Source organism: Larimichthys crocea, chromosome X, assembly GCF_000972845.2.
Source record: "Larimichthys crocea isolate SSNF chromosome X, L_crocea_2.0, whole genome shotgun sequence".
Lineage (NCBI taxonomy): Eukaryota > Metazoa > Chordata > Actinopteri > Sciaenidae > Larimichthys > Larimichthys crocea.
The window spans coordinates 38,931,895-38,958,797 of record NC_040020.1 but is presented as its reverse complement, the minus strand read 5'-3'; the positions used below and the strand labels follow the sequence as shown (position 1 = coordinate 38,958,797).

The 26,903-nt window shown below is 40.4% G+C and overlaps 2 protein-coding genes and 1 long non-coding RNA gene across 6 annotated transcripts; all 3 read right to left on the bottom strand.

The window, feature by feature from the left end:
* Positions 1 to 2,541: 2,541 nt before the first annotated feature.
* LOC113746727 (uncharacterized) lies at positions 2,542 to 11,567 on the bottom strand. 3 transcript variants are annotated; one of them, XR_003463079.1, is made up of 3 exons: positions 11,209 to 11,567; positions 5,597 to 5,692; positions 2,542 to 3,947 (listed from the first exon to the last, which is right to left on the bottom strand). It is a non-coding gene; the product is annotated as an uncharacterized LOC113746727 (long non-coding RNA). The 3 variants fall into 3 exon arrangements; XR_003463078.1 differs by lacking the exon at positions 11,209 to 11,567 and adding an exon at positions 10,969 to 11,195 and having other exon boundaries at positions 5,597 to 5,697; XR_003463080.1 differs by lacking the exon at positions 11,209 to 11,567 and adding an exon at positions 10,969 to 11,195.
* A 208-nt stretch (positions 11,568 to 11,775) lies between these two features.
* Positions 11,776 to 20,078, bottom strand: cpz (carboxypeptidase Z). 2 transcript variants are annotated; one of them, XM_027283692.1, is made up of 13 exons: positions 19,767 to 20,078; positions 19,166 to 19,204; positions 18,541 to 18,592; positions 18,063 to 18,385; positions 17,742 to 17,957; positions 16,982 to 17,217; positions 15,401 to 15,562; positions 15,136 to 15,294; positions 14,924 to 15,059; positions 14,696 to 14,835; positions 14,144 to 14,243; positions 13,728 to 13,873; positions 11,776 to 12,806 (listed from the first exon to the last, which is right to left on the bottom strand). In XM_027283692.1, exons 1-13 carry the CDS (start codon positions 19,855 to 19,857, stop codon positions 12,603 to 12,605), a joined length of 2,004 nt encoding a protein of 667 aa, XP_027139493.1. In that variant the 5' UTR covers positions 19,858 to 20,078; the 3' UTR covers positions 11,776 to 12,602. The 2 variants fall into 2 exon arrangements, with proteins under 2 accessions (XP_027139493.1, XP_027139494.1); XM_027283693.1 differs by having other exon boundaries at positions 17,021 to 17,217.
* A 577-nt stretch (positions 20,079 to 20,655) lies between these two features.
* On the bottom strand, positions 20,656 to 23,179 carry gpr78a (G protein-coupled receptor 78a). The gene is made up of 3 exons (XM_010747371.3): positions 22,252 to 23,179; positions 21,943 to 22,056; positions 20,656 to 21,447 (listed from the first exon to the last, which is right to left on the bottom strand). The coding sequence occupies exons 1-3, from the start codon at positions 22,917 to 22,919 to the stop codon at positions 21,204 to 21,206; spliced, it is 1,026 nt and encodes a 341-aa protein (XP_010745673.2). The 5' UTR covers positions 22,920 to 23,179; the 3' UTR covers positions 20,656 to 21,203.
* Between the last annotated feature and the right edge of the window lie 3,724 nt (positions 23,180 to 26,903).

Below are 26,903 nucleotides of genomic sequence, written 5' to 3'. Positions count from 1 at the left end.
TAAAGTATAGATTTTTCAGCCACGAGTATCGATACATTAAGGCCCATTCAAATCCTGTGTTACGCCTTGCACTCTGCTCGCTGCCTATTTACCCCCACTGGCTTTGCAGGAAGAGCGATTAGGTCAGCCAGCCTTGCTAGTCTCGCTGTAGAACATTTCTAGCAAGTTACCCATCTAGATACTCTCTTTACACAGACGCCAACGTCTTCCTCTTCCTGTTTACCCAGTCAGAGTGAGGAGATTCAAGGGAATGGCAACAAACATAAATCTAGCACCTTCATGCTTAAAAGCAGAAGTGCTCCCACCACTTCGGGTTGAACCCACTGGGGACGGATTGGGCCGCCCAAAAAGTCTAAAGTTTTACATATCTGTGAATATCTCCGAAACGGTTTATGATGGAGAGATGTGTTTTTTGCACTGTTTTCCTGAGATTTCACTATAAACAGAGATGTGCGGTCTCTGTCCAACACTTCCTTATTGTTCGATGCCACCGTGTAAAAGACCAATTAAAAAATAGATGTTCGGCAGACACCACCTGGTGGTGTAAAACAGGGGGCAGGGAGCACACAGAGCAGAGTGATAGAATAGCTTCATAAATACTATTTATACATTTTGTATTGAAAGGGCATTATTTTATTGTTCTTCACATATTTGGTTGAAAATTTGCATATATATGTCAGGCAAAGGGATTGAAAATGTATATTTTCATTCAAAAACTAGTACTGTTTGAGGTGTCATATGACAAAAATCTGATTTATTTTGTTCAGCATTTGCAAACTGCGAGATCTCTGCCCAGTCAGAGCCATAAATTGTGTAATTGATGCTTTCAGTTTTCAGTTCAGGTAATTCAATCCAAGTCAATGGAACACTCACAAGATGTCACCAAAATCACACTGTCTCTTTAAAATCTTTCAGAAAATGATGCAATCATATCAAATCGTATCGTGGGATTAGTGTATCGCTACAGCCCTAATCACTTGTAGGGACACAAATATCGACAAAGAATTACACATTACCCAAACCTGCAGCTCTACACATCTTTTTAGCCACTTTTAGTTGTTTCGGTTGTACGGCCCACAGATTCTGTTCAAGTTAAGTCCATTTACGGTAACAACATAGTAACATGCTACTGTTTTCAGCTAAAAAGCCCTAAAAACATGTATGTGCTATCTGCCCAGTACCAAACAGCACTCCAACTAAATAGTGACCAATGTGTAACATCTATTGAACTAAAGAGTGGCCAGTTTTCTCAAGTTTGTGAAAGCCAAAACAAAGTTAAAGAGGGGCTCAATATCCAACCTCAATTTGTCAGATGTATTGTTCTGTGTTTGCTAGATGTGTTGGTTGAAACATTAGATATAACTTTATAAAGGCAAAAATGTTGGAGCTGTGTTTACATTTTGGCTGATGTTGTGTGGACCACTAATGTAAAAGCTCTACAGAGAAAGCTTCTGTAACATATCAGTTGCTGACTGTAGGCTAAACCATCCTTGTAAGATTCACCAGCTCATTCAGTTGTAAAGTACAGTTCGCACAGTTGTGTAAAACTCCTGTATCATTCAGATCCCCTGTTTAGAGGTGAATTTAGCAAAAATTAAAAAAAGATTATTGATTGACTGATTGTAACTCAGTCTGACTCAGTGAGTGTGGCATTTAAGAATAAAACATATGTTTGAGCCTCAGTGTGTTCATTCCTGAGCACATACATATAGTTTGATAAAATAATGGGCCAATACACACATATTGTTCTTGTTTTTTAGATGATTTTCTCATCGAATCCAGATGCTTCAGTAAATTTATTTCAAATGGCACGAATACCCAATGAGACACTGTTAAGTGTTCATATTTTTCAGAATAAAGAAATCTATTCTTTTCCCTGCTGTACTGAGAAACGCACTGAATCGTGACTTCATAAACACATATCAGATGGTGGATTTTGTGAAGTTTTACAGCCCTACTAATCTCTGTAAGCCTAGGCTTATATTATATATGCAATACTGTCTCCATGAACAGCGACAGTGTCTATATAAAGTCATAAAACCAGTTCACCAGCATCATAGATTCCCATGTTGTTTGCTATCTGTCTGTGGGAAGGTGCCGACAGACGTTGCCCTAGGAAATCGATGTAATCACACACAAATGGTGCATAGCTGTGTCCAATTTCACACACTTTGTTGCTGCTTACGGCTACCCCGCTCTGACCCCTAACCCCTTGAGCAACCAGACACGGGTTGTTGTGGGACAATGCTATGGCAGCAACACTCCAACCAAATCAAAAGCAGATACTGCCCCTTAACAAATCATGAGCAATGAAATTCAAGTTTATGAGAAAGGCATATGAGCTATTTACATTGAAAACAACCTTGCCATTTTAAGAACGGCTTACACAGGTATGGTGACAATGAATCTAGATTGTTCTATCTCATACACTGAGTGGTTTCAAATTGTCTGACTGAAAAAAACAAAACAATAAAAACTCAATCTCAAACTTTATGAATAGGATGTGAAAGAAGACAAAGGTCCTTAATTCTCTCCTTGTACTCATTTAAAGCTCTGTTTAAAAAACAACAAATAAAAGGAAAGCAGAACGGGGGGTAAACAAACTCAGCACTGGGGAAACTGTCACTTGTTAAGCGCTTAAGCTGGCAAATTAGTTTTGGGGTCAGACCGTGACTCTGTTCTATTGTCTGCCATGACAGTAGTTCGTTATGCCTCTGCAAAGAAAATCAAATAAAACAATAGCAGCGTGACAGGAAAGATCAGTCGATGTTTTAGTAAATCCTTGTGATGACAAGGAGTCGTGGATGGGTAGTCATGAGTGTTTAGTAAGGAAGTGACTCAAAGAGAAGTCCAATTGTGCGCTGCTCACACAAGGTATTAGTTATCACACTTAGATGGTTTAAAAAAACACCTAACAAAAAAGGAGGTTTTCAACTTCAAGGAGAAAATTAAGTGTCCATGGCCTTGGACATTTTAGTTCATATTGATACAAGATTTCCTGAAACCATCATTGCTATAAATGGTTTGGTCTTGCTAATCTTATCTTTAATGTCATGTCAGGATACACCAAAAGCCAGAAGTGGAAAAAGCACCAAGAAGTATATTATGCAATACTGGTAGATTTAGTCAATGGCAACTAAACATTTACTTGAAGTGAATGCTGAGTAATCACTTACTGATCAATTAGTGAACTAGTTTTTACGGTGTAGACATTTATTGTAAACTGAGGAGTTGCCAGTTACAGAATAAAACCTCAACTGTTTCAAAATTTGGCATAACTCATATTCACAGTACTGTTGTGGCTTCTGGGCTAAATAGGAACATCTGTTCAATTCTTAAATCGAGCTTAACCGCAAGACTGCATTTGCCCTTTCCTGTGTCCACGCACACACACACACACACCTCATTCAGCTGCTCATGTACCCCTTAACCTACTGCCCCCACCCCACACACACAGTCTACTGTTTCTCTGCCCTCCCTGTGTGCAAGTCCAGTGGCAGGCCCGAGTCTGTAGTCTGTAATTGCTGCCTCTGTGGCATGGACAGACAGGCGGACTGAGGATTGGAGATGACACGCACCCATTATTAGAGGACCAAGTGCTGTTTTTGCAATTACCGAGGGTTTGGCTGAGCACACTAAATCAGACTCTGGGATTCTCTATTCAGGAGCCATTTCAACTCCAACTGGCTGCACAGCTTCTGTTGGCCCCAGCCAAATAGTGCTGGGCTGGGCCTCTTTTGAGCCTGAAAATCAGTGATGGTAATGTTTGGAAAGGATAAATTAATCAGGTCTTCACTTTCTTCAAATGTCTGATTTAATGTCTTACATTCCATAATGTTTTGTTTTTTTTTCCTTTGCAGAAGCAGCACTCAGGTGGCCAAGGCAGGCGGGATAAACAAAGTGGTGAAAAAGGCTTCCTGGCTGTTGTAGGGCTTGATGTGGACAGCCTGGAAGCAGAGCAGAAAGGAAAAAGGGCACACCTTCACCATCTATCACATCTTTTTAACCTCTTCCACTCTGGACAGATGTCAGAGTCTGTGGCCAACATTACAATCTTTCAGAGGAGGTGGCAGGCTAAAGATAGTGTGAAGATACTAGTATAATATGAAACTAGAATACTCAAGGCATCGTTTGGCATTGGTATGTCATGCTAGCCTGGAGGGAAATAAATAAGACTAAATTTAGTGAGGTAAAAACTTGTGTGGCCATTTTCAAAGTCGCCCCTTGATGTCTAACCTCAATATGTCTCCATGAAAATGGTTTCTATGGGTACCCACAAGCCTTCCATTGACAAAAAAAACTTCAGGCTAATCTCATGCAGTTTTGGGCAAAACTGGAGATTTTGGCATCTAGTATAAATGTGTTTTTGTCTGGTGATGAACACTTCTACATACAAGGGTCTCAATTTTGGATAATTTTATGAGTGGTCATAAATAGTTACACTTTATACCAAATCTGGTATAACGGTAGCAGTTCAAAAATGGTTGCAAGAACTTTTGAGATATAATAGAGCATGGGAATGAGCAGTATATAATAATGACATTCAAATCATAATGTACTGAAGGCCTTATACACTCTTATATACAAACATTCAATATTTGAATAGGTTCCTTAACAAACACAATATTTATTATAAATTCATGACTAAAATAAAGATCTGTCCTCCACAAAAGACAAAAATATGTTTATTAGAGGGAGGGGTGAGTGGAAAGATTACGGTTAATTGTTACACATTTTGGGAAATACGCTTATTTGCTTTCTTGCCGAGAGTTAGATGAGAAGATCAATACCACTCTGAAAACTGACCTCTATATATGAAGCTACAGTTGAGGTGGTTAGCTTAGCACAATTACTGGCAACAGGGGGGAAATGGCTAGCCTGTCTCTGTCCAAAGGTTAAAAAAAACAAAAAAACAATCCACCTACAAACACCTATAAAGCTCACTAAGTTCACTTTAGCTCACAAACTGTGTTAAAGCAGCAATTTGTGGTTTCATGATTATGTGCCAGACTACTCGTTGGCCAGGAGAAGCGCCTTAATGGAGTCACTGCTTACCTTACAGTGATGACAAGATCTCAAGTTTTTACTGCTCCAGGCCAATGAATGGTCTCCTTACAGTTTTTATGCTAAGCTATGCTAACTGTCTCATGGTTTCACCTTCATATTTTTTACAGATTGCCTGTGTGGTAGTATGCACATATCCACTATATTTTACAGCACTTTTCTCTTTCTGTTTCAGAGGAAGGTCTTGTCTTCTGACTTCACTAAATTGTTCAAAATTATAAAAATGTATTCAAGGCGTGACAAAGGGCATTCAAGCCAATGTGTGGGACAGAATATAAATCAGTAAAACAATAACTGAACAATCTGCACAGATTCTGTGCAGCTGTGTATTCTCAGGTAGAGGAGTTCCCAGGAAGTCTAGACATACATATTAGTTCTGCCCAGCAGGTCAGTCAGAGAGGGGGCCTGACTCGGAGCCAGCCAGCCGCTCAGGCATGAGCAGGGTTTGAACCGAGCTGAGTCTATACAGCCGGTGCTCGGGCTAAGGTTGTGGTTGTAGTTGTTGTGCCGGCAGCCAGTGGCTGCTACGTACCTGCGATCTCCATGATGATAATGCAACGTGGCAGCCCCGAGGGCAGAGCCCATACAGCTTTCTCAGCCCTCTCTGAGTAATTGGTGACCTCTGAACCTGCCCTTCGTATAAAAGGGAGGAAGGGGAGGGGGGAGGGGAGGCAAGGGGAGGAGGGGAAGACAGGACAAGGGATAGTCAACAGAGACACTGAAAAAGGGGAGACAGGGTCATGAAGAGGAAAGGAAGACAGAGGGCAGAAGAAAGAAAAATCAAGGAGACGCAAGCTGGGAAGAAAAGGTTAATCTCTTTTACTGTGGATAGTCGGAAAGTTCAACAGAGACAGAAAAGTCTACAGCCCAGTTGTGTCCATCACACTTTGGGGGCAAATGGGGAGACCCTTCACCTCCACTTTTTCCTCTAACTACATATTCTGTCAGCCCATTTTAAACTAACCTCTTTCTCCGAAGGAATACAGTCTGTTTACAACCAATAGTCAGATACATTCTGGAGGAAGCCTACTTGCTACCTGGACTATGTCATACAGTGGTGGTCAGGATGGATGCTGGGCATACACAACACATGCCTTTGACACCAATGACAGGAATAGACGTCCTGCCCCTCGCATGTGTTTTGGCTACTAAAACACATAACACTTAACACTTGTTAAGGTTAGGAAGAGACTGTGGTTTTGGGTAACTCACCACTAAAAAGTAAACATGTCTGCTCTTGTGCTTTAAGTCAGCTTTGAACTTGAGTGTTTAACCCCAACTACAAACTTTCCCTGACCTTAAACAAGTGCTTGGAATCATCTAATGCTGTAATCACGACATATTGGAATTTGCCCAATTCTTAATTATGGCAAATTCAGATTTTCCTGGAAGGTTCAATATAATCAATTTTGCACTTAATAATACACAAGTACCTGAAAAGGTAAACAATTTGATTCCTTACATCAGCCAAAGTCTGCATTCAAAGTAATTGAACCTAAATGTAATAGATATCATATTAAACTGTAAATGCACAATATTTTTTAATCCTCACACAACTAGTTCTGCAATACAACCATCTCGATTGGTCCAGTGATATTGACACTCACAAATCATAAACATGAGCGTCTGATGATGTGTAACTACAATAAACCTACTCATTCACCATGTAAATGGTGCGTCATTATGCTGATAAAAAATTAAGGGGGCATTAGGGTTCTGTCAAAACAGTAAAAAGTAGGTATTGAATGGGAAGCAGAAACATTGCATTGTTTGGTAAGAAAAAAAAAACAGCCAATGATATATGGGGACCACTGCATTGATACAGGCTGTCATTTCAAAACACTGACTTGCTCTTAAATGCAGCAATTACCACAGCACCATAGATTTCAATATGCAGTACAACTGTATAACACTGAGATGCTCTTTGTGCTTAGAGCTTTAATAAAAGCTATCTATTCTTTACCGTAGATCCTCTATGTTCCCTGTCTCTATCTTTATCTTTAGACATCTTAGATATCAGTCTGTTCCAGTGCGTTCATCGCTCCGGCCCTGTCTGTGTGGGTTTTTCTATGCAGTATGAATCCATTTGTCTCCACTGACGGAAAATAATTGCAAAGCAAACAAATCATCTCTGCCACATTGAACAGGCCTCTACTCCTAGGGCATAGCAGCTAGTTAGCTGCAGGAATGAAAGACGAACTAACACAGAGAGGAACAGAGAGAGAGAGAGATGGAGGAGGTTCAGAGCAAAGTGGTTTGGCATTTGCATTATATGCGCAGAGTGTTAAAACGCGTTATGTTAGAGAAACTGATGCAGTCAGATCGAAAGTGACTACTTTGGCGAGGCCAGAGAGAGAGAAAGAGAGAGAGAGAGCTCAGTCTGCCAGATGGAAACTCACTCCAGGAACATAAGGAGGAGACATCTGGGAACACACTGCTTTGGAAAGAAGATAATTATAGCATGATTCAGAAATGGCCTTTTCATAAAGAAAGCATACAAATGCATCATAACTGTTCATGTTGTTCTGACTATGATATTAGCAACAGGGTTCATTGATGAGGCAATATAAATGTCCTGGAAACAGAAATGGTGCTGAACTTTTAGGAGAAAATATATCAAGCCGTCTTTATGTTAAAGCCCCCATTTTGTAACTTTTTGACCATATAATAACTAATCATTTTAAATGATATTGACGCTACACTGACCTGTAATCAGGTGAATAGTGTCTGCCCTGTATGCCTGTTTCTGCACTATGTCACTTTGTGCTCCATGGGAAGTACATAATGCCTTATGGCACTAAGTCACACACCACCAACTATTTCACTTTCACTGCTCTGCCTCAACACTTTGTGATTTACAGTGTCCTGATAGACAGTAAAGTAAACTGCTGCAAACTAAAGCTGTCGCTAACGTTAGCTCAGTTTATTAGCTGGACTGTCCAAACTGAGTCCTCAGGTGTTTGTGCCCCCAAGAAGAGGACGTTTTCAGGCCCAAAGTGCATGGGAAGGCTCAGCAGCCTCTATGGACATAATGGCAGAGGCAAACAGACCTGAAGAGGGCTGGAGCAAGAGGCTGCAGTTGCTGGTGAGAGCTTTGTGAAATAAAAGGCTCAGATGCTGGGCTGGGCTTCTTGCTGTTGGACTTACATAATATTAGCTGGTTGCTATGTCTTGTTTGATATTTTTCTGTGTTATGAATGTGGTCAACTCAGTTGTTTTTTAAATAGTTGTTTGATCAAAGTAATATAATTGTAACAAATGCAAGTGCACAGCTGTCCATATTTACAACATTGGTGTTGCACTCTGAGACTGCAAGTTTACAGTAAGTAGCTTTATGTTTAACTGTAGGTGCTAAATCGCAAAAATCCCATTTTCTACATAATATAACTTTGAATTTTATTGATCGTCTTATTGCAATGGCAAGAGAGACTAGAGAGAGACCACTCCATTCTTACTGTAGATTGGGCTTGTTAATTATTATTTATGTAGATATAACCACTTAAAAAAGTCAGCTAATCTTCTTTATTAGAATTCTGACAGTGACCTGGCAACACCCACGAACTTTGGTCAGATTTTGATTTCAATGTCATTATTTAATCCTGATTGACACAGGAATTATGTGACGCATTTATCTGCCACATCAACTTAGCTTCACCCACTTCAGTTTAGTAAAGAAGACATACAAACATAGACATCTCTCAAGTGAATTAACTGTTAAAACATGGGCAGAAGGTTGTGTGTTGATGTCAGAGTCACATCATCCATTGGAAGAAATGGCTGGTTTTCAGGCCCTTTAAAAGGGTCCAATGTGTAGGATTTAAGGAGCTTTATTTACAGAATATGTCAGAAAGAGACAATAACATGCATAACTATGTTTGTATTAGTGTATAATCACCCGGAAATAAGAACTGTTATGTTCTGTTACCTTAGAATGATTCCAGTGTGAGTGATTAGTGTTAAAGAATAAGGTGTTTGCTGATAATCATGGTGTCACCTTGCTCTGAAGGTTTTTAATAAAAGGTGAACAGGTAGTAACACATATCCATAACACCATGTGTGTATCCAGACTTTCAATTCCTACATGTAAAAATGTTTAAAGTGAAGTTTTGAATCAAGTGATATCAGAAGATGTATAGTATTGCCACTGTAAATGCTTCTAGCTTTCGAGGCTTAAACAGCCTTTTCAACACAGAGGCACTTACGCTACTGCAGCAGAGCCAAACTTAATGCAGGCTTTCAGAGGGACATCATCATTACCATGGTTTATGAAATAGTTAACCCACATCTATGGTTTACATCAAGCTTTATGGGCTGTATTAGGAACATTAGGGCTTCCAACATGACACTTCTATTAACACTAATGAAATATCTAACAGTTGGTGCATTGGTGGATTAAATTTAGTTGACTGACATGGTCACATAATGAGGACGTTTCTCCACCTACTGCAGACTTACATTAAACTCATCATCATCATAAAAGCTGCTATGGGGCATATATGCCCAGTCTACAGGGGTCAATAACTACTTTAGCTTTCTTGTTAACTGCATGAATTGCATAATATAGACTACACTATGCAGACTCCATGTAGTGCAGCTAATTATGAGATAGATTATGGATATGAATCGTGCTCTGGCTTAGTACACTTCCATACATTAGTCCAGGCACAGGTCACAATGCTTTAGAAACAGATAGCAGATGGACTGTGAGGTTAGGAGAGGTCGCACGCAATCCAGCCCCCAGCAGACATTATTGATAGACTGCTGTGCATCCTCTGCTCCAGCTGTGACAATTGGGTAAGCTGGAGGATGCAGGTGGTACAGACAGATTATGCTAGAGAGACCTAAATAAACAGACACTACAGATTATAGATGGATGGATACATGGATTAATTTTATGTCCGTGATTATCATGTTATTTCGTGATACATATGATCATGCAAAGTTCCTTATTTTGTATGCATAAGCCTTGATCTTAAATTTGATTTTAAAATGTATCAGCCTCAGGAAGTTGGTGATTGGTTGATCCATCCAAGTTTAAAATAATGGTATTTGAAAATTTGACAGTCTCCTAAATTATTACTACTCCAACAGTGTCCAAACATACAAACAATTTTGATTATATCTGGCCAGGTTTGGGAACATTAGTCTGAAAATTCATCACCGCCATAACAGAATGGAAGTAAATGGAATTTCAACCATGGTCCACTGTTGTTTTTATAGAGAGCACTTATGTTTTTAAATCATTGTCACCTGTTTTTGCTTGATCTTATGTAAGCTTAAGTGTAAATATCACTCTTTCATTTACCTTATATGCCCCTAAACTTAAGGCACAATTTTTTAACGGTTATACAACACTACTAACAACAAGGCTACTGTTTTTGTGGCGCATGGTTTCTGTGAGAACACGCCATCCTGCTGCGAGGTTTACTGTCATAAAAATCAACCCTAGGCCTTTCCTCACAGCACACACAGGCGTAACTAATAACACTACTAATGGCTGCAAACCATTTAGCTGTGTGAGTTACACAGTCCAGGTATTCTGCATGCTGACTTAGTGGTGCGCCTAAATGGAACTGAGGCCTCGTTAACATTATTAGATACACCTGAGTTTTTTTTTGTGAGAAATAAGTTAACTAGAACATACATATACATATATACATATATATATATACATATATAACATAAAATACCATATACATATATATTATATATAATATATTATATATACATACATACATACATACATACATACATACATACATATATATATATATATATATATATATATATATGTGTTTGTGTGTTGTGGTGTGTGTGTTACAATGTATACTGTACAATGTTACAATATGTTACAAATACCAATTATTATATATATATTCACAAATATGTTTGTAAGATGCTTACCATAAAATTTCACAAAAATGACTTAGTTGAATTGGTCACTCGGTGTACAGTGTACTGGACTTGCAAAGGTCCAGGGGTGACGTTGCTTTTTCCTCAGGTGCCTCTGTGGTCTACAGGAGGCCCTGAGTCCTGTTTGTTTACATGCTAGCCACGCAGAATATTCAGGGACTGATGTGAAAGGTAGCTGGTAAGAGAGAGAAGAAGCCACTGCTCTTAATTCAGTAATATTAAGTAGCCTACCTTGGCGTTGACTGCTGTAAGGTGACGTATGCTGCAGCTGTATCTGTGATGCAGAGGACTAGCATGGAGCGTTGGAGGTTTTCTCACACAAAAATTATAAACGCAATAACTTCCTCTATTGTCAGTCCATCTTGTCCCGTAAGAATGTCCGGTGTGTAGACTAGCTACTAACATATTGACTTGATTTCAACTTTTTGTTTGTCTTTCAGCAAAACAATTTCATAATGAACCTTTAGGAACTGTAATCACAACAAAACAAACGCACCTGTGACACTATGAGCGCGCAAGGATACAAGCGCGCACCTGGGCAGTAGCCCTATATGTAATGTTTAAAAAAGGTGTTCTTCCGCAAGATAACTTAGAGCATGTACGAATAAAAACGAGATTAGCAGCAACAGTCTCACCAAGACAGAAAACATATGACTTTCACTTGACACTAAGGTTTTGCGATTGTAAAATCAATCCTTTAAACCAATGTCTAAAAAAATGTGAAGTAAGAGCTTAATTCATTAATCAATTAAAACTTCCTTTACCTTCTATCACTAATTAGACTGACTATACACATTACTGACTTTAATGAATTTGGCATACAGTCATTACATAAATCTCTGGCGCCCTCTGGTGATCAAAGGTTACAATATAATAGGGTTAGAGCTGAAAGCTAGGCGTATTTAAAACTAATAATATATTACTTCATTTCTAAATGGAAGGAGATATGCCACACATGTTTAATTTTTTTTTCATATTTGTGAAAACAAAGCAAGTATTTCTACTGTTCACAATTGACACACTGCTAAATGAGCTGAGCTGAATGAGCTAGAATGAGCTGTTGCAGGTCCAAAACATTTTGACTGAAGCACTGAAGCTTTGTATAACGTATAAAATGTGGCTGAAACACACAGAGATATCACCTGCGGAATGTAAAAATAAAAAAATAAAAAATCTGCATAAAATTTTGTACCCAACTCAATTTTTTAAAATGTGCACAATGACATTTTATGCAGCTGCCATCACATGAAATTATAATCTGTAATCACAATATTCAAATAAGTGCATATTATTATTTTTGATTGTAAAAAATCTTTAAAAATTGGACCATCGGGGCATCCATAACCCATTTACCTTGCACTAGTTTTTTTTTTTTACTTAAAACAAGTGCAGCTGCAAAGCAATATTGGTCGAAACGCCACTTATAGGCCATAATTAAATTTGTAGGAAAAAGCCTATTCACATCCTTCCAGGAAGCAATGAAATCTATTTAGGTACAGCTGATTTCAGGGTCACAGCTCCTGCCACGTAGTTGCCTCTGACAGCACTTGGTGGGACTGGATGTAGGAGCATCCATCACCAGTCTACCAGTGGTATGTTGGGATCTTTATTGTCATGTAATGCGTCTAGACATTTCGCAACAGCCAGTGTGGAGGTGAGATGCCAGATTGGGAGAAGTAGTTCCACCACCATGGTTTCTCCTGCCGCTCTATCCCTGCCTCATCTACAACTGGCTCGCTGTAGCGCTCAAACTGATTGTAGGGGTCGAATCGATCCCATGTGTCGACTGTGGGGAAAAGGTGGTCGTCAATATCTGGCTCCACGGGAACCTGGATGCAGGACAAGGGAAAGAGTGAAGATGAAGAGAAGAGACAATGAATGACCATCTTGAAAAGGCTAAGGCTATTAAGGAATGGAGGAAGCCCTTGCTGTAACTGCTGGCAGGGGGAGCAGAACTAGGTTGGAATGATTATTTATACAGTACAACTCAAAGGTTTGGACTCATCTTTGTCATTCAGTGGTTCACGGAATTATTTAGGAAAGAAAACAAAGTGTAAAAAAGCAAAATGTTTTATATTATAAATTATTTAAACTATCCACCCTTTCCATTAATAACAGCATTGCATACTCATGGTTTTCTCTCAATCAGCTTCACGTGATAGTCACCTGAATGATTTTTCAACTAACGTGTACCTTGTCAAAAGTGAGAATTTGAATTTGAAAGTGGGACGAGCTAGGTGTGATGGTGTGGAAATGCTTTGCTGATGACAATTTGAACAATTATCAAGGCATAGTAAAGCAGCATGACTACCATAGTATTCTGCACAGACATGCCATCCTATCTGGTTTCATGCTTAGGGAACCATCATTGATTTTGTTTTGTTTTTATCATGACAATGATCTATCTATCTATCTATCTATCTATCTATCTATCTATCTATCTATCTATCTATCTATCTATCTATCTATCTATCTATCTATCTATCTATCTATCTTCTATTGTTTATTACATAATTCCAAATACTGTATGTTGTTTTATAGTTGTGGTGCTTTCAGTGTTAATCTACATGACAGAAAATAATAATATATATATTTTTAAATGCAGTAGCTGAGTCTGGCATAACACATCTCTTATTCTTGTATTAGATTGTAATTTTTCTTGTACATGGTCCCTCACAAACAAAATAGTAAGTAAGATTAAAGGACATTTGAGCATTGGTTAAACAGGATAATGAAGACAAAGATCCAACCTTCTCCAAGATAAAGTCGACACGTCCAGCCTTGTTCATGTTGTGAGGCAAATGAACCCTCTTACTGACCCTGGAGAAACCCTTGGCTGTGGCTGTCAGGATGTGAGTACCAGGGTTTAGCAGCCGCCAGTAGTCTCCATCTTCAGCTGGAGGACGGGGAAGAGAGTGGAAAGTAGAACAGGATAATACACATCTGAGCTCCACAGTATTGGGGAACAAGTGTGAGAAACAAAAGGTCTACAGCCACTCCTTGCTCAGCCTTGCATGGCTGAACCTGGCCACAGTGGTGCTTTAGAACTAAATGTTGTAAAATATGCCTCACGGGCACAAAATTAGACAAACTTCCTGAAGGCTAAAATATACAGCAGCAGAATCAAATTTATACCAACTGAAAAATATGTAGTATTTGTGTTTACCTGTGGTGATATCTTTCCTAATCCCCCTGACAGAGACACTTGCTCCTTTTATCCCATTTCCATCAGTATCTTTAACGACTCCCTTTATCCCTCGATGTACCTGTTCAGGGACAGGGAACACAAAAGAACGGCATATTATTTCCTTGGTCGCCCGGTATTATTGGCACCAGGCAGCTACAAACGATACGTGTCTGCATAGTTCACATGCTTATGGACACATTTTTTTTATCTTTATCTTATCTCTGCCAAAGAGGTTATGTTTTAGAGGCCATTTGGATTATGGAAAACTACTGGCCTGATTTGAAATTGTAGTATGGGTGTATATCATGAAACACCTTTGTTAACATTACAAGATAGGTAAATTGTAAAACATACAGAGAAGACTGGTGTTGATGGAGAATCTTTGAGTGCCCTTCTAGGTAATGAAGTTCAATTATTTCACACTTGTCAATTATTCATCCTTCCATTATCAGTTGAAATAAATAATGCACTGTAAAATTTAAACACAGTGGTAATTTCTTTCTCAGGTTAGGAAGACTTTCTAACACTTACAGACTCCATGAAACTGAGCAGAGCTTCCTTATTCCTCTTCCATTCTGGGTAAAGCTCAGCCTCTGAGGGGAATTTGTCACAGCCAAGCTCCACAGTGATTTCCAGACAATTAGTGTGCAAGTAGTTGAAGTCTGACATACCTGCAACAGAAACATACATAATAACCCTCAGAAGCAATCTGAAGGGCAAAAAGAAATGTTCTCTCAGTAGTTTGAGAAGTGTTCTTACCACCAGCAAAACTGTACCACATTGCGCCATTGATGATGCCCCTAGTTCGGTAAAAGGAGGCTCCACACCTGTCTGTGTCATTGTTTGACATTGTTTCATGGGCATCTGCATAGGTACGTGCCAGCTGCTTAAAGGCCTGAGTGTGGACAAATTATTATGGTAAGTGTATGGCGACGGAGGGAATATGGCAATCCAGCTGTCTCCCTTCCTACCTGCTCATCGGGAGTGGGTGAGAACATCCTCTCTTCGTGCACATCTCTAGAGTAGTCGAAGGGATAGGAGATCACCAGCTCCCCACCGTGGAGGCTGGCAGACTGAACGAAGGGCAGTGATCTGATCCACTTCATCACTGCATAGGTCTCTGGTGCCACCTACAGCCCAAAGGTAGAATTGGATCACTTTGGGATTGGGACTCAAATATTGGCTCTAATAAAGGCAAATCTCCACAAATGTGAGCAATAAAAAATAACCCTTTACCTTGCCAAACCAGTAGGCATCTGGGATTGGGATGTGATCAATGCGGTAGTGCCTGCTGCGGCGGTTCCGGTAAAAAACAGAGGTCAGGTCCGGAAAATTTCGGTTGAGGTCAATATTCTGGGCATTAGTCCGTCCATTGGTCCACCCATTTAACAAGTGACCCTGAAACATTTAGGTTCAAACAGCTAGGAGTTTTAAAAAGTGTGACATTATTTAGATTGATGACAATGATGATACAATTATAATGTGTGGACATTAGTAGGAGCAGTGATTATGTGAAAAATGATTGATTATGTGAAACTGATTATTATGGGAGGAATTATTTATGAATATTAGTCATAAGTACAAGAAGGAACATGTTAGACTACTATGTTAATTCTGTTGTTAACATGTAGACAAGACCATATATCCGTGATGAGTAAAGCAAATGGTATAACAAGAGGAAGCCATTATTCTTAGAGATGAGCAAAAAAAATGCATTTAATCTATCCATCCAAACAAACAAAAAATTGAAGATTGCATTATGCAAATACTTGCATATTATAAATATATGTATATGCTGCCATATACAGTGCAAAGATGGGAGCGGTTTGCAGTTTCAATTTACTCTTTGACACAGTGGGTATACTTGAAAAAATACATGCAATATACATATGAGAAATAATTCAAAGTAGTTTGGCCAACATGATGTGATGATTATAATAAAAAGGTACAATATACTGCACATTTTGATTAAAGTTTCAACTATGTATATATACTGTATAGTCAATCACTAGGATCAGAGCCATGCATATAAAAATGTCTCTTTTGGTGAGCATAGCTGTGTATGGTATTACACACTGCATTTTAGATGGCACATTACATACATGGATAATAATGACCTGCATGACATACACATGATCAGTGTCCAGCATATATGCTTGCAGTGCATGTTAGAGGCACATGACACGGGCTGAGACATTAGTGGATAAATACGCAATATTTTGACCAAAGCAGTGTCAGTATTCTTACACTGACAATTAAAAGGTTCAAGACATGCTGATGTTAAAGTCTGCATATGCTAAACATGCAAGTGAAGTGATGATTAGTGTTGAATTATCTATTTAGTAGAAAAAATGGTGACAGGTAGAAGGTGGAAGGCTTGAGTACTCAAATTACTTACATCCATCTTAGCAACCGAACCAGGATTGAGACATAAGAGTAGTTAAATTTACAATCAGCTTCCAAAATCGCTGATTTATTCCTGCTTGTCTTCTTGTGTAAATCACTGCCTATCCTAAAACCACAATCCTTTAGAAAAAACAAAATGCATTCTACATACTGTAATTTCAAAAGTTAGAGCCTCTATGGTCACAAAACATGCATTTACGGTATTGTCATAATGTTGCTCCATGGTGTCCCATTGCAGACCCACAAACAACAATGTAAAAACCTCTGCATTAACAATGCTCAAACATCCTCAGCAGATCCTCAGAGTACCTCATGCCTCCTCTTACCTCCTCCAAAGTTGAATAGATTGAACAGACAGCGGATTGAGAACGGATAATGGCGGTTTGTCTTTTTTCTGTTAACAATATTTACTTCCTGGTTGCTGAGCTCCGGATCATTGCGATCCTCTACCTCTGAGGCGGCTAACTCATAGCCATCTGGATTCATGGAGGCCAGAATATGGATGCGGGTGGTGTTGATAAGCGCCTGAATTCGCTGGTTCCCCAGAATGTACTCTGAACACAGGTACTGGACCAGGTAGATGAGCAACTGGCGACCCAGCACCTCATTGCCGTGCATGTTGCCCACCAGCTTGATCTCTGGTTCCACTGCAGTTTATAGACAGAAGCAAAAAACTGCATTAATGGAGTCTTTGATCACTTTTGGGCAGTAACCACAATATTTACATATTCTCTTTTTTACAAATGTGGCAAACATGAGGTGGTGTTTAGCTCAGTTGTGTGAAGGCGCAGTCCTTGCTGTGGAAGCCACTGTACACTACACTAGCCTAGCACCAAAGGTAGCGACTAACTAATATAATAATGTTGGATAACCATTTGCCTGGTCTCCATAAGGAACAACAACAGAAGCAACTGCTAACTATTGTAATTCGCCATATCAACATTAGATGGTGATATTAAGTTGATGGTGTGTTTACAGCTTGTGTCTACTGCCGCTAAGTTGCCAAAAATATGTTAATACAAGTCTTAAGATGGGCAGTAGTAATTCTAGATAACCATAGGGTTGAGGAAGAAACAAGAACTCGGTGAACCAGAAAAACGTAATTAGAAGGCTACACATACCACACGATTGACATCATACAACTTCATTTACGTTGCTCTTCTTTACTCACATACTTCATGCTGTCCTGGGTTGTCTGTGAACTCAATAGCCAGCAGATCCCTGCCTTCTGTGCTGCGTCCGATGCTGTAGACATTAGAGATATGTGAGCACTTGGCTGCTGTTCTCTTCAGTAAACTGTACATCTGGGCGTTGGAGGTGTAGGTGAACTGGATGATGGTGCCTGGTTCTTCAGCAGAAAGGCTGGACATTGCTAGCTCCTGTCTGGCTGGAGGAGGGATATAGGGAGTGGGGGGAAGGATGCTTTGTTGGTTTTACAGAGCATTAGGTATGCATTGGTCCAAACAATACAATACATCAGTTTGACCTATACCTTTTAGCCCTACCAGGGGGTCAAAGCAGCCTTCTTGATCGCTGGCAAAGAAGCGGTCACAATCTAGAAAGTAGGGCCAGGCCATTTCTATGGCCTCAAAGGAATGGATACAGTCCTTCCTCAGTGCCTCGCATGTGCTGCGGCAGGGTTTGATCATCTTGTCATCCTTGCAGGGTGAGGCGAGTACCGAGCAGCCTACAAGACGTATCTCAGGGGAGCACTCCCCATTCAGCAGGCCATGGATGACACTCAGGAGGAGGTACTCTGCTCCTGACTCTGCTTCCATACGACTCCGGTGGCCAAGGATGTTGGGGAATATGGTTCTGGAGTGGCAGCATTTGGTTAGTTGTTAAACATGAACATTAACAACGAGCTGCAAAGAGCTTATAAAGAAAATCGGAATCAAAAGCATAACAGCGCTTTAAATGGTTTAAGTTTTTATCTGGTGCCCACATTAGCACCAACCTCTATGACCCACCTAGAGTATTCCATATCATTACAGTAGCCCAGGTTCAGCTCTGTACAGGTAGCTGTGGGAAAGAAACAGCAGAGAAAGCTGGTAACATTTGGAAAGGAATGTGTAACTTAATTTATAGATTAGTAAACAAAACAAAGCTTCTTTAGTTATTGTTAGTTTGCTGCTTTATGTAGGACAATTTTTGGATTCAACATAAATAAATGTTTTATGGCTCATGCTGAAAGAGCTGTATCTTACACGTCTTTAAGGGAGGTCAAGAAACACTATAACACACTACACTTGGCTGGTGGAGCACCTGGTATTTAAAAATCTTAAAGTAAAGCTCCATAAATCCTCCCCTGCAGATTAGAATGCTCCAGCTCCCTTTTCTCTCAGAAAACGGCTATCTGGAAAAGAGGCCTGTTGCATCTTGCAGCGGCACTTCCAGTTATTTGGTTTTCCAGCCTTGAAGGTCAGGTCATGGCATGAGAACTCATCTAACAGCACATAGTCCGTTTTCCATTTGATTTTACACAGCTCTGATCACTGGAAAACTTGATCCTTAAAATCCATCATATATATTTATTTATATATACATATATACACAGTAGAGCATATTTACAAAGGGAAATAATTAGCCACCTACGTTTTTCTTCAGCCACAGCCACAGTGTTGCTGCAACTTTCTGTTAGAGAACAAAAGGCAAACAGCAAACATGAGGGAGCATGGAAATATTAGTGTGTCACAAATGAAACGCTAGGGGGCGACATCTTCAAAAGCAAGAGACAAGCTAAAGCAGAGACTGCTTTATTGCTGTTTATGAGAAGGCTGATGTGGTTACAAAAAACAGCAGGTGACAGTGTGTCTACAACATAAAGTCCAGCTCAAATATGCACGACAAGGACACTTTATGGGCTCACTGCAGACTTTATTAAACAGTCTCTCGCAGCTTCTTTGATTATAAAGTGTGTAGGAAACAAAATTGCCTCTAGAATTGTAAGTACAGCAGTTAAATCAGAGAATATACTCTATCAATATTTAATGTTGTGCGGTCACAACTCTGCTTTTCAGCTCTATCAGCTGTTTTTAATTAGGACCGTCGGAAGTATCCATTTTCAGTCTTAAATCGTCAATGTTACTTGTTGAAAGTTCTGTTACGCATCTCGCATCAGCCAAAGTGCACTGTCCCTTCGATTTACGTACACTACGCACATTTCTATGAACCATTTGTTTGAAGTTGACCTTACCTAGCTCGTCTTCTGGATGACATGTCTGCTGCGGGGCGCACCAACAACTTTTCGTCAGGGAAAGAAACAGCACCGAAAGTCCTAAAAGCATGTCGGAGTGCAGTAAGCCGCTTGACAACGGCGGTGTGTGATGTGGCAGTGTGTGTGTGTGTGTGTGTTTGAAGCTGCAACTTTTCTGTCCTCTAGTCTGAAGGATAATTACCACCCACAACACGGAAACCTCCTTCCTTTGTCTGCGCGGAGCATCCCTGACCCAAAAAAGTGCTGCGCGCCAGGACTATGGCTCACTGCTGTGCGTTACGAGCGAGCGCATCATATTTCACTGTGTGTGTGTGTGTGTGTGTGTGTGTGTGTGTGTGTGTAGGAGTATGAGGAAGAAACGTGGCTTGTGTGGGGGTGGGAGTGAGTGAGGGAAGTTCATGCCTATTTTGTTTAACATAATAAGGCTGCTGAGTGTATTAACATCGCAAGAACAGATCTCTGCATTATTAGTGTGTGAGACCTCGGCAACCTTCATGTCCCCCACTGTTTTATTTTTGTATCTATTATTAGACCATCACAGGAATTTATAATGTGTATGTAGCAGTTGTACCCAACATAGGGGTCAGAACACCACAGAGGGTCCCATGATAAATATGAGGCGTCACCAGATGATTACAGGAATAGGGGTGGGGGGGTCATTGCTGGGAATTGTCTTGTCTTGAGACTTTTGTCTATCTTTCTTCTTCTTGTGAAATGTTTGAATGTCTCTTTAGATTTTAAAAAAAGAAGTAAAAATCTCAATCTTGAATGAATAAATCCACAAATCAGATCAGAAAAAGTCAGGAACCACAACATGACCGACAGTGAATGGAATGATTGACTCGTATGATGGACTCATTGTGTCTGTGGCAGTGGAGTTTATTCTCTGATCTGTTTCTGCTGTGATATAACATCTTCAAACATCCTCACACCTATTTTTACACTCTCTGTCTTCAGCGTGTGACTCACTAACATAAACTTTAATACTGGCTTCAAAACAGTCACCAGAATGACCATTTTTCCTTTTTTTTTCTTTTTGCTGAAACTTGAAGATGACTTCAAAAGAAAGTTTAGTTCACCGTACATTTACATTGATGATAATAATAAACATAGTGTTGTGCGCTTCATGTGGTGTATCCTTGGCAATGCCTCAGCAGGCAAACTGACAAGCCCTGTGGAAACAGCAGTCTGTAGACTCTGAAAAGACCTTTGGCACACATCAGAGGCCGGTGTGGTCTCAGTGAGTGCTCATGGTGTCCTTCACAGAACTCCCAGTGGACAACACTGTATCTTAAAGACTCCTGTGGTCCACCCCATGTGTTAAAGACAGTGTCCTTGACTAAGACACTTCCATCAGCGCGGCTGCCCCTGACGAGAAGGGATCCAGGCGTTGAGCCAAATATTTGCACATCATGCTCAGGTTATTCTGGCAATACAGTTGTCATCTGTGGTGTCGAGCGTGCTGCTGGTGCTGTGGACGGACAGCGAGTATTGATCCTTTCTCAGAACCCGGCTGATAATGCTAACCAGGACTTTCCTGTACTGCTGTCGCAACAGACAGTAGACAAATGGGTCGCTCGAGGTCTTGGCATAGGAGAGACATTTAGCAGCAATACCCCAGTACCGGGGGATGTGCACAGAGGGCAACAACTCCACCAACCTGCAAGAGGCATAGAAGCAGAAGAAGCCAACTCACTCATCTGTCATGGACCAATCAACAATACATACTTTAGTATCTCATAATTATGAGTTAGACCTGTTGTCTTATGAGATACTAAACCATAATTCTGTGATAGGATCATGGAAGAAAACACAAGAGTAGAAACTTAATGATGTAACTGACTGTATATTAATAATCTTTATTGGCTGTCCTATAATATATTTGAATTGAATCCATTAGCTGATTACTTTTTGTGAGACAAAATGTAAATTATATAGTGATGTGGTCAGGATATTGTGTCTAGTCTCTGTGCTTTAGATGTGCCAGATGTACAAAAAAGGACCTAATCAATATAAACCCAGTATTATATCACACATCAGACACACAGGAAATGTTACACAGTTTGGGGCCATTATGGTACAAGCATCTAAGACAGTCTTATGGTAAGTTAACCATAAAAAGCTTGTGAGGCAGTAAGCCCCAGAGCAGTGTTACCTTGTTATAACATAGGGTGAAAAGCAGAGAATGAAGGAGCCGATGAAGATGCAAATTTTTTTCGTGGCGCGCTGCTTCCTCTTCTTCTGTTCAGCCAGACATCTTTCCTTCACACTGACAGACAGACACAGAGACATTAATCCATGGTTGACAGGACAGCTACTATATTAACAATCCAAATTATATGCATCACAAAATAAGTTAAGACTTTGCTCCACTGAAACAACACAAACTTCTGGTGGAAACATCTGGAAACATCTGCTGAGGTTTGCAAGAAATGATCAACGATTTATCTCCTGTATATTTTACCTGGGGTGAATATCAACCAGCAGAAGCAGAGTCTGCACTGTAATGACATCTATCCTCTTGCAGTGAGACCTGGCCACTCTCAAAACTTTCAGGTAGGCAAAGCACAGGACAATGAGGCATAGCGCAAAGCTGCTGCAGTGGAAAAGCACCGTAAAGGTCGCATAGGCGGCGAGCTGCGACCAGTTGTCCAGGTGAACGGTACATGAGGCGTACGTGTGGCTGTAACCTCCCCAGTCCATCAGAAGCTGGGTCAGAGAGAAGGTGAGAGATTGCAGCCAGGAGTACGCCACGATCACAAGAGCGTCCCTGTAGCGCATCTTGCTGGAGTAACTTAGAGGAAACACCACCGCTATCCACCTGTCCATGCTCAGCGCGGCCATGCTCAGCATCGCATTAGTGGTGAGAAAAGTCTCAGAGAAACTGACAACTTGACAAAACAAATCCCCGAAGGGATTTGCGCTTTTGGCCACACCGAAAAAAGTGGCGGGCATGTTGACGACAGTGAGGAGGACGTTGGAGAAGGAGAGGTTTAGGATGAAGATGCCCGGCACATGGGATCTTAAGTCTGCGCTCTGGGTGAAACATAGCAGCACCGACAAGTTTGTCAGAAGCGACACAACAGCTATCACCACAATGGACACTTCCAGTAGGAACTCCGGTATGCTCATCTCTCGAGCCTCGGCGTTAGCAGCAGCTGTGGGGAGGATGCTGTGGAGAGTCCGCCATGCTCTCTGATCGAGCCCCCCACCCCAACAGATGTGACGGATTTTCACACGCGTTCGGAAGCAAGAGACACGTGGGGGAGAGCTGTCCAGTGCTGAAACATCCAAACAACACTTTCTGTCAGTGTCAGTCAGTTGCAAGAGCTACTTTTAATTAAACTCATTAGAAATGTCCCATTAGATTAGTGTCTGTGCTTTTTTTTTAATTTCTCCAGTAATTACCCTACTACTGTAATCCAAAGTGAAAAGCTGTGGAAACGAGGACTCCAGGTTGCCAAGTGCTCTGTGTTTATTCTCGATCATGCGCACTATCCTGCGCCTCCTCTCTCGATGGCAATACCGTGCGCTCTGCACGTGCAGTCGCTTGTTGGCTCATGTGACGCGTGAACAATATTCATGCAAGCAGGAGTTAATATCAGAAGATGGGCATGTCTCGGTGTTTGCGCACACATTCCACTTTTCACCTCTGAAAAATGATGTTTTTAGATAAAATCTCTGAGTGATGACTGTGTAAATATGTCTATGTGGCACTGCTTTATTTCTGAGTGATGACTGTGTAAATATGTCTATGTGGCACTGCTTTATTTTTATGAAATATTAGTAATATGTGGAGTATGTGTGTGTGTGTGTGTGTGTGTGTGTGTGTGTGTGTGTGTGTGTGTGTGTGTGTGCACGCTACTATTTGTATCCTCTCCTGACATGTGATATGTATATATATATATACAATCCTGTGTTGTAAAATTACATATAAACCTTGACTTGATAACCTTGACTTCTCTTAAACACCTTCCAGTTGATCAACATGAGCACATAGTTCCAGTTAAGCTGTGACCACAGTGACAGATTTAGTCCACCCCACCCACCCACTCATCCAGATAAAAAACACCAGGTGATGCACATGAACACACACACACACACACACAGAATAACTCATCTCCATAGCAACACCAAATCTCATGGGGCTTTATAACTCTTTGAACTTCATCTTCTTCAGCGTTGATTTGTCTTGATCTCCGCTCAAACGTCTGGAAGAAAGTATCACACTTCTTGAAAATAACACTGTGCTTGGCATAATCTACATCACACATGCAGGTTGAAGAGAGGATAGAGCAAGGGAATTATGAGAGGAACCCGAGGCTAAAAAGAAAATTAAGGGGGTGGAAGAACATGTGCAGGATGCATGGTTGGGAAAGTGGATGATGCCTGCACACGCCTTTCAAGAACATCTTACAGGCAGCTATAGTCTGCTTGGGATGTTGGGTTTTAATGTTTAGTATTGTCGAAGACAAGGTGTCAAAAGGAGAATTATTTAGCTTCATGCACAAATAGATTGTTTTTCATTGTGACATTCATGTTTTATGCCACATGGTCATGCTCCCAAGCTGTAATTCATTGTTTTATACTTTGACATGAAAAATGTGCTTCCATCTCAATCAGGAAATACTCCTCCGCACTCTTATTATGGAAACGAATGAAAACACATTGCATTTAGTATTGGCAACAGTGAAATGCATTACACCTCTATCATTTGTTTTCTGTGTTCTGATTTTATTATGCATGGAAAAATCTGTGTTCGTTAATTTAGTTATTAAAGATCCAGGTGGTGTGTAAGATCTCAGGAACTCTGAGTATGCAATACAGAGTATTGCATAACTATATTTTTTATTATATTTTTATTATTCATTAATGTACAATCACCTGATAATTGTCATGTTTTTGTGCACGTAGAATATGTTGTTTATATCTACAGATGCCACTGGGTCCTCTCCAAAATGTCCAGCATATGGCAGCACCATGACTGGGTCCTCTCCAAAATGTCCAGCATATGGCAGCACCATGTTTCTACAGTAGCCCAGAACAGACAAACCAGACACTGGTTTGAGCATTTTTTTCATGCATTTCGCAACCACCCGCAACTACACCACTAGATGCCACTAAATCCTACACACGGATCCCTAAAGAAAAAAAACAAAATAATCATCCTTTTTTTAATGTTTTGTCTATTGCAAGAGTAAATGCTTAGATATAAAAGACATGCATTTAACACAACAAGTCCTCTAAATTATGTAGAAGTCATTGAAAATAAAAAAAATGTTTAGTTAAGTGACAACACTATGGTTAAGATTTGGTTGGGTTTAGGCAAAAAAACGACTTAGCTATGTTCAAGGAATGATCGTTATTTGCGTAAAAATGATTACTTTTATAAAGTTATGTTTTTTTTTTTGTCATTACATAGAGTTATTGTTTTTATTTGAGGATTTTAAATCTTCTACAGTTATTACCTCACACCTGTATGTGTGTCTGTGGGCAGCTTTTCAGTACACAGTACATTTGTTTATCTGCAGGCTTTATAGTAGGCTGCGTTGCTGTTCTTCTCAGCAGCTCCCCCAGATGCTGTTTATCCATGCTGTCCCCAATGGCTCCATTTATATTCAATCATTAACAGATTCTGCGAAGATGGCATTTACAGTATATGCAGTAATGAGCCTAAAATGCTGCCCTTCTCTTTTTTTGTCATCCTTCGGTCCTTAGTGAAAGCACAGTGCCTGCTCGTGTTAACCTAATGGCTCTTTTGCTGTGAAGGCAACCCTTTGTTGCTAAGAAGATGAGAGAGAGAGAGAGAGAGAGAGAGAGAGAGAGAGAGAGAGAGGGAGAAAACGAGGAACAGAGGGAATGAGAAATCACCCCTCAGCCAGAAGGAACCCTCTTAGTGATCACGTGTTTTCACTGGATTCCCAGAGCTGGAAAGGCTGTTACGCAAGCAACAGAATGCTGATGGCAGAAGCACTTAAGAAGTGCCGTTAGCAGGCGAGGGGTCCATCCGACATCCCCCTAAGCCTCTGCCCCTGGATCTATGACTCTGTGTATATGCTGCGAATGTGTGCCATTATATAACATGACCATTCTCACAACACAATATGGAGCTCACCCATCACCTTTACTTCACTTTTGTTTCTTTCCCCCTGAGCTAGAAAATGACTAACTGTCTGTCCACCAGCCCATGCATCCATCAATCCCTCTTTTTGCATGCAAGTCAACTCTCAGTCATTCTGAGGGTTGGTTCCCTGCAGAAGAAGGTGTTCACATCGACAGCCTACGTCCCTGTGTGCTGTTCCCTAGTACTACAAAAGACTCTTAGTGACTGAAAGAAGCGAATCACACTTTTTTGGCTTCAGTGACCCTGATCTGTCTGCTCTCTCCACTTCACTTCTACCCTTGAAAGACCTGAGAAACAAAGTATTTTGTCATGGTGATGGTAGCATGCCGCTGCAGAGTAACATCTGCCTAGGGATGACGGTGATGAAAACAGAATAAGGGCTGTGGTAGAAGATGGGAAATGAGAAGAAGATGTGAGGAAGAGACAAAATGCAAACAAATGTCATGGATGACACGGGTGGGTGTTTCTGGAGCGTGGGAGTCTGGGTGTATAAATAGGCAAACGCCCCGCGCACAAACGTTAACTCACACAGACACTCACATGTCCAGACACACACACAGACTCACTTTCATCCATTCTCTGTCACTCTCTATCTCCCTCCCGCTCCCTCTCCCGCTTCATCTCACGCTCAGTCACGTGCCAGCAGTGTTGGAGTATGATTGTGAGCGAGTGTGTGCGATGCTTTGAAGGTCAGAGACACTTTTTCACAGGTTTACGTGATAACATAAACAATACATGTCAAACTTTAGTCAGCTAAGAAGTGGTGATAATGATCGACACACATGACGTCACATAGATCAGGTCAAATCTGGGAGCAATATTTCAGCATTTTACCATGAACTCCACAATATAAAAAAGTTCATAGATGTCACTAATATCAACAATATTCATTTATCTTTGCCATTCATTCTCATCTGTTGTTTTTTATAATGTGTTTTATTAGACAACATCAATCCCCAATGTTGTTTAAAGTACTGTGGCTCAGTGGTAAT

Excerpts from the sequence above, each read along its gene's own strand:
- cpz (XM_027283692.1), bottom strand. The coding sequence starts at position 19,857 with ATGCTTTTAGGACTTTCGGTGCTGTTTCTTTCCCTGACGAAAAGTTGT. Across the intron at positions 18,386-18,540 it reads AATGATATGGAATACTCTAG|AACCATATTCCCCAACATCC; the intron begins GTGGGTCATAGA and ends CTGCCACTCCAG. Across the intron at positions 15,060-15,135 it reads CACCCACTCCCGATGAGCAG|GCCTTTAAGCAGCTGGCACG; the intron begins GTAGGAAGGGAG and ends GTCCACACTCAG.
- gpr78a (XM_010747371.3), bottom strand. The coding sequence starts at position 22,919 with ATGAGCATACCGGAGTTCCTACTGGAAGTGTCCATTGTGGTGATAGCT. Across the intron at positions 22,057-22,251 it reads CTGGTTGATATTCACCCCAG|TGTGAAGGAAAGATGTCTGG; the intron begins GTAAAATATACA and ends TCTGTCTGTCAG. Across the intron at positions 21,448-21,942 it reads TCACCCTATGTTATAACAAG|GTTGGTGGAGTTGTTGCCCT; the intron begins GTAACACTGCTC and ends TGCCTCTTGCAG.